At 38.4% G+C, this 12,996-nt stretch overlaps 1 protein-coding gene across 24 annotated transcripts in view; it reads left to right on the top strand.

The window, feature by feature from the left end:
- The window catches only part of SUGCT (succinyl-CoA:glutarate-CoA transferase), a 749,025-nt gene that overhangs the window by 267,510 nt on the left and 468,519 nt on the right, over positions 1-12,996 (top strand). For 18 of the 24 annotated variants that reach the window (XR_011437729.1, XR_011437726.1, XR_011437728.1 and 15 more), the window contains one exon: positions 10,048-10,119. The exons of the other annotated variants lie outside the window; for them this stretch is intronic. Coding sequence is in view for 14 of the 18 variants with exons in the window: in XM_070264346.1 (XP_070120447.1) it covers positions 10,048-10,119 (72 nt within the window). In the remaining 4 variants the exon portion in view is untranslated. The remainder of the gene's footprint in view (positions 1-10,047; positions 10,120-12,996) is intronic. 24 annotated transcript variants of the gene reach the window in all.

Consider the following 12,996-nt stretch of genomic DNA (forward strand, 5'->3'; position numbering starts at 1 on the left):
CTACCTTAATCTCACATGCATGTTAGATGGCCTGAGTTAGGCTCCTGGGTCCTTGGTCACCCAGGAGAAGGAATGAGTCCTTTAAAGAACCAGTCCAGACCCTGGGATATGGCAGTCTCATCAAGGTCCTCCAGCTGCTTGCAGCCTACCACCTTTCTCCTCACTTTCCTCAATAAGAAATGTCTATAAATATTTAAGATGGAGCCTTCTCCTGAGCTTTTTCTGACCCTGGAGTTGACTTGTTTTAGATACTTGGTTATCCCATAAGGACTACATTTTACCTGCTCCTGCCAGCTAGCAGGGCTTTCCCATAAGTGCTTGTTCTCCACTGAGTAAGCTGAGTAGACATCAGTACTTCCTATGTCTTTGGGCCAAGCCCACAGATATTTAAAGAATCTGTATACTTTAGATTCCAAGCCTCTATACAGGAAACCATTTTATATTTGGATAGAAAATAAATTTTATTTCTAGTTCATGTCCGATTACTTTGTAGTAGCTATCTGGAGTGTTTGCTGGAAAGAATACTAAAGCTGATCCTGTATGCTTCAAGACAGAGTACCACAGTTACATAGTAACATCTGCCGTGGGTACTGGATTGGGGTGAAGATGATGGTTGGAGGTGGTTGGAGGTGGTAGCAGTATGAATGGATCCTTAATGGTCTTGTACTATGGCGAGATGCTAGGAGATTTCTCCTCACCATCCTAAAGTATAACAACTTCCCTTGCCTCCAAACACTGTGATGACAGGTTAAGAGACTCTTGGCTCTGAGTATTAGGGAGATAAAGGAAGAGATCTTTCAGATAACAAAATGGCTTCCGAAAATGGGAGGGCTGTCTTGTGAATGGGCTAAATTTTGACTTTAGTAAGAAGAATGAGAAGTACTTAATTAGAGAGACTGAGTCCCTCATTGTTTCAACTACAGGGCATATCTGGAACTCCTAATGGAATTATATTCTTCATCTCCCCTTAAGCTTATCTTCACCCTTAAACTTAGGTGATCATCTGCAAGGAAGGAAGTTTTTTTGTGGTAATTGATTCTCAGTGTGTTTGTCATTCTCAGTGGGTCCTCATCTTTGGGTCCTTGACACTCCTCACCTCTTCTACTTCATGCTTCCCAGTTTTGCCACCAAGCCTTTTGTATAGTGTCTGAGATTTCCTGAATTGCCTAGTTTGCTGTGATCCAGCCCTAATACATTGGCCTTGATTTAACAAAATGTATTAAGCTCCTGTTATGCCAGATATTGTCCTAGATGCTAAGTATAACTGCGGTAGGCTATAACATGTTGGGCTCTCAGTTGTTCTTATCTGGAGCCAGACTCCCATGCTCATCAGAGGTCACTTGCATTGTTTCATATGCCTTTGTTGAAACGCTTGGGCTTCTGCCTTTGCCTATATTCTCTGAGCATCTTATTTAGTTAACTGCCTCGTTCCTGTCCCTCCACCCTTTGCCTTGCTTTCACTGGTCCTCATGTGGGAATTTGGAGGCAAGTCTCCGAGCCTCATTCCTACAACTGTGACTTTGCAGCCTCTACCTGTACATCTCAGGGGCCAACTGCCTACTACAGGACTTAGGAGAATTATGTTATCAAAAGTTCGCACCCTGTTCCCTTCCCTTACTCTTAGACTTTATCGTGCTGACTGCTTTCCTGAACCATGTTTATTCAAACCTTCCATATTCTGCTGTGAGCTGGGCCTGTATCCCAATGCCTTATGAGGCCTGGTGGGCAGGTCTAATGTGTCAGGGCTTCCCCTAATCCCAGTCTTACCGTGTATATTTTGTCACTGATAAATCTTGAGATATGATAGAATTAAGATGTATTTGGAAAACTTTACTGGTGATCCACTCTGTAATCCACTTTGGAAAATTTTTATTGTAACTACAGTTAATATCCTTTTCTAGCTGATTCTTTGCTTGAAGGTAAAATGTTGTTGTGACAGCTTGAATAAAGTTCTGGTCTATGAATGCTTTTAACTAGTCTGAAATAAATGTAGGCCCTTTGTCAGAATGATGTTTTCATGTATGGTACGTAACTAAGATGCAACTGTGATTGTTGTAGCATGTTTGAGATAAAATGAAGAACACTTAAAAATGATAATGTAGTCAAGAAAGTTTCACCTTGAAGTGCTCCTGAAAAATCAGTATGGACTCTTGACCAGAACTTTTTGCTTACCTTCCATTAAGTGGTAAGTGTTTTGGGCAGGATATTCCAAATAATCTGGCTTAAGATTCTTTATAATACAGTCAATTCAAGATCAGCAAAACCAGTTTCTGTCACATACTTTGCAGGAAAAATAACTCCAAGTGCTATTTTTCTTTGTGTCCAAGATACGTGATGATTGCTTTCTTAAATAACAGCAGGCCTTCCTCACAAAGGACTTATTTTATAAGAAAATAACATCCATTGACAATTTGCAAAGAATATAAAAAATTTAAGATAGTTTCCATTTCCTTCCTTGCCATTGCCTCCATACCAGTATCAGAAACTGAGTGATTGAAAATCCTAGATATGTTTGATTTGAAATGAAATTAAGTTATTTGAAGAACCTTAAGTATGTCTTTGAACATTCAAACTTCCTATGGAATCAATAAATCCATATTAGCTTGGCTCTGGGGTGCAGGAAATCAGTACATAATATTGCTTTCAAGCCTATTCTAGAATTCAAAGCAAGGGATCATATTTAGAAATGGGTCCTCAAAAATGGCTTTTGACCTATGAAAACTGTACAGATAAAGCCAAATAAGTAGTGGATGCAATTAGAGACAACTGGGCTCCTTTACCACTGTTGCACAGTTCTATCCCATGGATGACACTGTTCTTGAGTTGTAAGCAGTCTGTGCCTTATTGCCATCTGGTTCAGCCAGCTCCAGCACCATAAGGTGAACTGAACTGTTAGTGATAGGAAATAGTGCTCTATATTTGTCATGCTGTACTAGCACGGACTCAAAGTCATAACTGCTTGACATTCCAGAAAACATTCTCATGGCCGTGAGTTAAACTTCATGGAATGTCTTTTTCCAGTGGACGATTAAGTCATTTAGCAATGGTTACCTTTTGTGGAAGAAAATCTTGTTAAAAATAAAGTAGCTCTAGGAGAGCTTCAAGTCTGTGCTCTTGTTTTTGAAGTAGACGCACTACCAGTTGTGTGGACTTTATTTAGACCAGAGAAAATAATGACGCATCAATATGGTAGCTTAAGAGGGTGACACAGGAAGTTCCAGTTTTACTTTTTTCCTCTTTTTTATTTGATCATCTGATATATAAAGTTGATGCAGAACTTCTAGAAGTCCTTCTTTGGTTTTATCTCAATAATTAGGACATTTTCAAGCCAGGTTAGCATGGCTGGAAGCTCAGAAAGCAGAGTATCTGGGAAGCAATAGAAACTTCCAAGAACAATGGGAATTCCAGAACGACCCTCTTATTTCTCTGCCTTCACATCTTCTCGATATCCTCTACTCTTGTATCTTACATCTCCACCCCCCAGTCTGTCAGCTGTGGTCACATTTAACATCTGAAACTGCTCTAACCAGAGGAACTAAACTCTGAAGCCCCATGCTCTCTCGTTTTTACATGTGTCCCAATTTGCTCATAAGTTGAGTGCACTTTCCATGGGACATCTAATCACTTGACCCATCAATATTTTCTCAGACTGAGAAATACCTTCCTCTCCAAGAGACGAGGTTTATCATGACTAGAATGCAAAGAAAACCGTGTGATTTCTGCATGATCTCCCCATCAGTGAAACTTGTCATCCTTGAATAAGCACACCTCACAGTAAGAAGCATTTCTTTCCCCAGAAATAGTAAAACCTGGTCTCCTATGAGGAAAGTATTGGTTTTTGCCCTGTCCTTTTAAAACCAAAGACAGTTGCCCCTGCTGCCCTCTCCCCCATCATTTCATGCAGAAGTAATTTATTTCCTCCTGAGGCTTGAATTCCTTATAAGAGAAACATCCCAGCTATGAATGTTTGCAGCCAGATTCAGTGCTTGTGATTTCAGTTCTCCCTGTAATGGAAAGCCTGCTAGTGGTATCCATGCGTGGCATATTGTCACTTATCTTGCCTGGCATGGAGAATGAGGCAACCATGGGAATGGAAGAGGAGAGAGAGACGAGTGGTTTACAGAATAGATGAGGGCCCAGGAGTCAGGATCTAAGGGCTTAGAAGGCCCTAGGGAGCTCCATTTATGTATATTAGTAATTATTTAATAATAATTAGATTTATTCATTGAGTCCCTACCTCTTATCAGCAAGTATGTTATGCAGCTTACACTGTGGCTCTTACCTCACACTGAAACTGCTTCACTTCAATAATCACTGAATGAAGTATTTTGCTTTCTGACCATTCATAGTCTGCTGTTCTTCCGCCCTTGAGGTTTATCTGTTTCCCTTGTGGCTGTTCTTTGACTTCATCAGGATCCCTTATCCTCTGACACCTCTCCCTTTGCCCTGTCCGTAACCTCCTCCTATCTGCACCACCTTCTTCCGTATCCAGATGGTCCATGGCTCATCTCTCGATAACATTCTGGCTAGTTTTTTAATTTTCCTACACCTGTATCTTTTTGTCATAGCCATTTGACAAAAGCCTGGTGAATCCATTTATTCTATGGCTGTAACTGAGAGTTGATGGAGAATATCCTTCAACTGGGCTCTCCCCACTTCAGCGTTACAGTTATGTTTATCTGGTCACTCTGCTGTGCCACTCTCTTCAATGATACATCAGACCTTCTCCACTCTTTTCAGTCTTCTAGTCTCATATTGCCCAACTCTACTCTCAGTTGATGACCTCACCCCTTATTTCACAAGAAAATAGAAGCATCCAGTGGGAATTTCCTCAGCTTCCCACCATCACACCAACGTGGGGAGCTGCATCTGCGTTCCTGCTCCTCCTGTGTTCTCAGTCCTTTGCTTATTCCTCTCCTTCACAGCCAAACTTCTCCAACAGATGTTTGCATATACTCTCTCAAGCTCTCCAACTGTTACTCAGTCCTGATCCACTTCAAACTGCATTCTGTCCACATCATGAGCCAAGAGCAGTGTTTACTGAGGTAGTATTAGAGGGACCACCATGTGGGCATTCTTCAGTCCTCCTCTTAGTCTCTGGCTAACTCCTCTTCTGCCTGGACTTCAGAGGGAGGTGGCCTTCAGACTCATCCCTTGGCTCCTTCTTTTCCCCTGCTCTACAGTCTGAACTCTCTTCCTAGATGACTTCACCTATGTGATGGCTTCAGTTACATGTTACAAGCAAATGACTCCCAAGTTTTATCTACAGTTTAGACTTTCATATGGTCTCGAAGCTGCACTCATTTGGAATTTCCACTGGAGTATCACAGAAGCTCCTCAGAAACCTAAACATTATCCATGATGACTTCCTCTCCCTCAGCCTTCAAATCTCAACCATCATTTTCAAGTCGTTACCAACTCTGGTAGATTTTACCAGCTAAATATTTCTTGAAACTGTTTTCTTCCATCTCTCTTGTCAGGGCCCTAGTCTAATGTATCATCATCTTTTTTACATTAAACTTTAAAAATTTTTTTGAGATAATTGTAGACTCACATGTATTTTAAGAAATAATAGAGATAGAGCCTGTACACCCTTTACCCAGTTTACTCCATTGATAACATCTTGCAAAACTGTAGTACAATGGTCACAACCAGGATATTCACATTGGTGTAGTCAAGATACAGAACATTATCATCACTGCAAGGATGCTTCCTGCTGTTCCTTTTATTTTAAAAAATTATTTTTTAGAGCAGTTTTAGGTTCACAAAAAAATTGAACAGAAGGTACAGAGATTTTCCACATACCTCCTCCCCCTACACATGCACAGCCTCCCCTATTATCAACATCCCCCACCAGAGTGTTACATTTGTTACAATTGATATAACTATGTTGACACATTATAATTATCCAAAGTCCGTAGTTTACATTAGGTTTCATGCTTGGTGTTGTCCATTCAACGTGTTTAGACAAATGTGTAATGCCATTTATCCACCATTATAGTATCATACAGAGTATTTTTACTGCCCTAAAATTCCTCTGTGCTCTGCCTTATAACCCTCCCTCCCCTAAGCCCTGTCAACCACTGATCTTTTTACTGTCTCCATAGTTTTACCTTTTCCAGAATTTCTATATGGTTGTAATCATGCAGTATGTAGCCTTTTCATATTGGCTTCTTTCACTTCGTAATATGCCTTTAGGGTTCCTCCATGTCTTTTCATGGCTTGATAGCTCATTTCTTTTTAGCACTGAGTAATAGTCCATTGTCTGGATATATCACAGTTTATTTATCCCTTTGCCTTTTGAAGGACATCTTCTTATCAAACAGTCACTTGGCCACACCCTTAGTGTTTTCTTCTGGCCATGCTTTCTCATTTTTTACAATATGGATATGCTCAGAATTTTCCAAATCTTTAATTTCTGCTTCCTTTTTGCTTAACAATTCTGTGTTTAAGTCATTCCTCTTTTTTTCACGTTGTACTATAAGCAGTCAAAAGGGGCCAAGTCGCACCTTCAACATTTTGCTTAGAAATAGCTTCAGCTAAATATCCAGTTTCAACACTTGCAAGCTCTACCTTCCACCAAACACTAGCACATGAATATGATTCAGCCGAGTTCTTTGCCACTTTGTAACAAGGATTGCCTTTCCTCCAGTTTCCGATAACATGTTTCTTATTTCTATCTGAGACCTCATCAAAATGGCCTTTACCATCCGTTTTTTCTGCCAACATTCTGTTTAGGATTATTTAGGTATTCTCTGAGAAAGTTGAGCCTTTCTCTACAGCTCTTTTCTTTCTGAGCTCTCAACAGAATTTTCCTTAGCAGTCCATTAACAGCAATGTAGACTTTTTCTAGCATGTACCTCAGACCTCTTTCAGCCTCTACCCATTACCCAGTTCTCAAACTGCTTACACATTTTTAGGTATTTATTACAGTAGCATCTCACTTCTCAGTACCAATTTCATATCCGTTCAGTCTGCTATGACAGAATACCATAGACTGAGCGGCTTAAACAGCTAACATTTCTTTCTCACAGTTCTCAACGCTGAGACCTCCAAGATCAAGGTGTTGGCAGATTCAGTGTCTGGCCAGAACCTACTTCCTGGTTCATAGATGGCTGTGGTCTTGGTCCTAATACCATCACATTGGGGTTAGGATGTCAAAATATACATTTTGGGGGGATGTAAACATTTAGTCTTCAGCACAATAGTGTTTTTTAAAAAAAGTTCTTATATAAAACATATTTGTTAAATAAGCACTGTAGCAACAATAACAGGGAACAAGTAAGTATTTTAAAGAACTCGGAATCTTACCTTCATCCTTACAAATCTATTTGGTGATCTTTAGTCTAATTGTATTCTGGTGACTCAGCTGCTATTCAGTCTTCACTTTCATATGATTGTTAACTAGTTATCTCTGCTTAAAATTAAAAAAATTGTATATCTGTAAAGATGTATTTCATGGTACGGTTCAGGCTTAAGGAAGAAAGCCATTTCTTCATTAATTAAAAGGAAATGAGCACCACCAAAAATGGAAACTTGTTGAACATGTCACTGATCCAAAATTTGGAAAACCTTACTTTATGTTATACTTCACAATACACATTGTTACTTCACATTACTTATCCACTCCCTTACTCACCTTTTCTCTGCAAAAAAGCAAGCAAACAACCTGCGTACCTTCGTAGTCATCGATGGTTTGTTGAGGCATCTCTGCTCAAAATCCTACGTCCCTCATTCACAGCTTTGTTGCAGATTCTCTTTCTGTAGTTTGAGAAACACTAATGCATTATGTACAACACTAACTTTGCTTTTGTCCTGTGGACAAGGGAAAATAAATGTTTAAAATAGTTCACGTGATATCTTCTTAATAGAATTTATTACCAAATCAAGCAAAAATGTAAATGGAATAAAACCCTGTTATAATTTTTTCCTTGAGATCCATTTTAGCCACAATTTTATTAAGTGGAAGTAATCACCTGAGATTCATTAACATTTTATACCCATTTATTAATTGTCTAACATTCTTCATATATCATGTTAGGCCTCGTAGGAAGAATAAAGGGAAAAATACAATCTGCCCTCTCCAGTCTACCAGCACTGTGCAACAGAACTTTCTGTGACGAATGAAATCTTCTCTGTTTGTGCTAATACTGCAGCCGCTAGCCATGTGTGGCTATCAAATGCTTGACATGTAGCTAGTGTGTCTGTGGAATTGAACTGTTAATTTAATTTTTCTTAGTAAAAGCTTTATTAAGATATAACTCACATGCCATATAATTCACCCATTTAAAGTGTACAATTCAATGGTTTTCAGTGTACTCACAGAGTTGTGCAGCCATTACCACAATTGGTTTTAGAACATTTTCATCACCCCAACAAGAAAGCCAGTACTCGTTAGTAGTCACTCCCCAAATTTCCCCAACTTCCTCAGCCCTAGGCAGCTACTAATCTTTCTGTCTCCATGGATTTGCCTATTTTGAACATTTCATATAAATGGAATACCAATGTGTAGGCTTTTGTGAATGGCTAATTTGATTTTATTTTATTAAAATTTAATAGCCACCTGCGGCTAGTGGCTACCATGAGAAGCAAGTGAAGTAAAAGACTAAATACTAAGTAAGGAATGCTGAAGGCTGGGGAGAAGATAATCTTTCAAAAGGGGCATGTGGAAAATAGGGCGGCAAGATTGGAGATGAACTCAGACAAAGCCTAGAAGCTGAGAGGTTCCTGAAGGATGGGATGGTTACCAAATAATACAGAGGGGTCCAGACAGAATAGTTTCAGTGTAGTGAAAGGATAAGAATCCTAATGACAGAGGGCACTGAAATGTGGTGGTTGGTGAAGAAATATAGGCAGGTGGCACTCAAATCATTTAGAGATGGGGAGAAGGAAGAACATGTCAAGATAGCTTGAAAGGGGTGTCAGGATTGCTGTTAATATTTTTAGTGTAGGCATGATCCTATACATAGGCAGAAGAAAAAGATCCATAGAAAGGAAGAGATTAAAGCTGATTGAGCAGGGTTGAAGGATATGTGTGAAAGTAGACCAAGAGCAGTATGGGAGTAAGCCCTGCCAAGGAAGACAGAAGCCATCTTTCCCAGATGCAGGAGTAAGTGAAGAAAAAGTAGGTGCAGATATAGAGCAATTCTTACATAGAAAGGAAGGAAACTAAAGGAATTCATTTACTTCAGGAAAGTGAAGTTTGGTTCCTCCGACCAGCAGTGTGATCAAATGTGGAGAAGGAAGTGCTAAAAAGTTCTCCAGAGGGTCTAGGACTGTGGGAGGTGGGAGTATCAATTACTTATGTGTCTGTAGCTGCCCAAATGAATGTGTCTCCTAAAAGGAGCAGACATTTTCAGGTACATAAAGACCCATGGGGTCCAGAGACCCAGATGTGTCAATTTTCACATACTAAAAAGTGAAAATTGCCCCAAAGTTTACCTCTGAGATCTTTAAAGATGAAATGTAGCTCCGTCAGTCACTCATCCTCCCGCCCTCCCTTCATCTCTCCCTCTCCTTCCTTCTTTCCTTCCTTCCTTCCTCCTGCCCCCCTTGTATCTCCCTCTCCTTCCTCCCTCCTTCCGTCCCTCCCTTTCTTCCTTCCTTCCTTCTTTTCCTCCTTCCTTCCATCTATTCTTACACTTTGTAGAAAATAATGTAACCTCTTGCTCTTTGCCTTACAAGGAAACATGGAAACAAAACACAAAACTTGGGGAAAATCCAACATTAATCCATACTATAATGAAAATAGAATTTCATGTTATGAGTTATAATGAAACTCTAGTATTTTCTTTATTTTTCTACGTCACCCCCACCTCCATGTTATAACAGTTAGTGGAAGAGCCAGAAAATGCTTTGAAAATCCCAAATGCAATCAAGTATGCAAATAAAAGAGAAAAACATACTAATTAGTTGATATTGATTTAATTAATAACATAGCTTTAGAGCAAGCTTTCTGTATAGAAATTCTAGAAATTAAATCCACAGCCTTTGAGGTATTCTCAGTGTATAAAATTATATATTTATGTATGTATTTATTTATTTTAGGCTTTTAAAACCAAGGATGGATATCTTGTAGTTGGAGCAGGAAATAACCAACAGTTTGCTACCGTGTGCAAGGTAATCTGTAATCATTGGGATGGGTGAATGCTATATGCAACAATTTATTTTGTACAAAGCTAGGAAAGTTCAACTTTGTTTAGAACAATGTTGCTAAGTCTATAACCAACTTAAGATCCCCTGTGTTTAGTACCTAAAAGTATGCCATTTTCCTACTTACAGATACTAAGACAGGGTCTGAATTGGCACTCTGACTGTATTTTTTTTAATCGAGATATCTGGCTATATTTTGAAATGAAGAATCATAGTGGCCTAAATTACCAGTCCAAACAAAAAGGGCAAGAAAAAAATTCATTTTAAAGGGATTTTTAACACTAGGATGATTTTTCTTTTCTTTTCCTTTCTTTTCTTTTTCTCTTTCTCTCTTTCTTTCTTTTTTAACAAGATGAGATCCAATTAGGCTCAAATATAGTTACTTTACTACTAAATTTTTTGTATTTACCACTAGGAAATTGAATTTTTTCTTTTTCAAATTAGTCTTTGTTTAATGAGTACATTTCTGCAAAATCCATGTTTTAAGGTTTTAGCAATTAAGTTTATATTAAAAATGTTGCTACTCAACAAGGCCTTAAACAAAGGCCTTGGAATAATTTAAAAATAATTTATGTTAAAGATATTCTAAATTTTTAGCATGGCTTTGATATTTTTTTAATTGATGTTTTTACTATTTATGTAGACTTTTGACCTTTTGTTTTTATTTGAGGCTTTAAGTTTCAGTTAACTTTTTCCATTTCTAATCTCAGGAATATAATCTAGTTTTTAAAAAATATATTTAAGTTTTTATTTTTATTTTTCTTGCATGTAAGGAAAAGGCCTCACCTGCTGGGGATTTTTTTCTAATTGGGAGGCGTTCATTTTTTTTGTACTAACCATAGTACCCCGAGCTTTCAGTTTTATTAAAGATGCCTGTGAATTCCTGAGAGGAACCTTATTTATTGCAGTTAACTTATTATGTACAAAAATTATTTATTACTGTGCCTCTTTTGAATGAGAGGTTAACGAGCAGAGCTAAAAACCACAGCAAAGGAGTGGGAAGTCCCACAGAGAAGGTGACAAATGGAGATGGTTCTGATTGCAGGAAGGGCTGGAACATCTGAGGTGGGACGGAGGGGAGCTTTTAGAATGGCGACTCTGAGTAAGTGTAGAGAAATTGATTCAAACATTTGATCTGGGATCAAAGAATCTTTATTATGAACGGTCAACGTTAAAAATATGAAACATACGGAAGCCCTTGCCTGTGAAGTCATTTGCCTACTTGAGCTACAGAGATGTAAAAGCCAGTTCATTGCCATAAATGAGTACAGATTTTCTTTCTGGGCCATATGTTTTGGAGTTTTCTGTCTCCAAAAAGAAGTTGGGCGTGGGGGCGGGGAGAAATTACTGGTTGACATATTCTTCATTGTTGAAAATAACTGTACTGAATTCTTTTTATTTTTGATTCATTACTGCTGATCAATTTGAAACTTTTGAACTTCCTCATAAATATCCATAAGAACATTTTTGAAAAAAACTTATTTCAAAGCAGAATATTTGCTGTAAGTTTTAGTGCTAAAATATGACTTATTGTTATGGTGTGTTCTGACACATTTTAAAAAGGAGACTCAGAGGGCCTTGGAGAATGACGTAGTTGACCTTGTGTTTTCCATCTGTGAATTAGGAATGATAATCCTTGTTATGAGCCATTAAGATAATGTCTATAAAGCCCTTTGAAATCCTCAGAAGAAAAGTTTTATGTGTATAGGATTTTAATGTTATTTACATCATTTACTAGGCATCTTGAGCAAACATTGCAATCTGATTGACTTTTCAGCCTTCATAATTATATCCTTACATATAGACTTGTCCTAGAAATCTTCTCACCTAAGAAAAATAATGTTTCCTTATTTAGGTGCAAGTTTCTCCCCCGTCTCATACATACAGCAGTGAGTTTCTTCCAAGTAGAAAATAGATTTGTCTATTACAGAGGAGCTTGTCACTGAAACTAGTCTTATAGAGGATGAGGTCCCTAGTTTTTGACAGTGAGGGCATCGAAATTGTTCTTTTGCCAAGTAAGGTCCATCATGACAGAGAGGGCAACTCTGCCTCCTGAGGAGAAATGTGGCAGTATTGCCTGTGACGAATGAGTAGAATTTACTTAGGCCTAATCTCTTTCCGAAATAGACTTTGTTATATTGTTGGATTAATGCTTCTTGGGGAGGGCTCCTATTAGGGACAATGCTTATTGTCGGGGATTAGAGTGAGTCAAGAGCTTTGGGTTCAAGGCTTGGGGTTCAGAAAATCTTCCTGCATATAAAGGGAACCTTTGGCTTAAAACAAATCCTATTTTATGTCCCTTAACGTGATACAGAAGAGTAGGGAACATGAGCATATGTAAGCTATTTTGAGCTGATTGATGCCCACACTAATGGGTATTCCTATTTGAAGTACATTGACATACTTTTAAAAGTCATTTGACTGAAAGTTTCTTTTATTGGAGGCAATATGCATTGGTTCTCAACTTTAGCATGCATGGGAAATCTCCTTGAGCCCCATTCCCCAAAATTTTGACTTAGTGTATCTAAAGTGGGGCATGGGAAACTTCAATTGTAATAAGCGTTGTAGTTGATTTTGGAGCAGGTGGTCTGAGGACATTATAGCATAATTCTAAGGCATATTGTGAGTCTTGAAACTAGTCAGGTGACCTCTGACAAGGTACTTAATCTTTGCCATGCATCTGTGTCCTCATGATAAAATGAAGATTATAATACATAACTCCACTAATATATAACTTTTGGGGCTTTGTAAGAGTTAGATTAGATAAGAAAAATACTCAGTACAGTCCCGCCTCATGTATGACCTTAATAAATGGCCTTTATAGAAATTAGGTGTGGAGATTCT

Source organism: Equus caballus, chromosome 4 (assembly GCF_041296265.1).
Source record: "Equus caballus isolate H_3958 breed thoroughbred chromosome 4, TB-T2T, whole genome shotgun sequence".
NCBI lineage: Eukaryota > Metazoa > Chordata > Mammalia > Perissodactyla > Equidae > Equus > Equus caballus.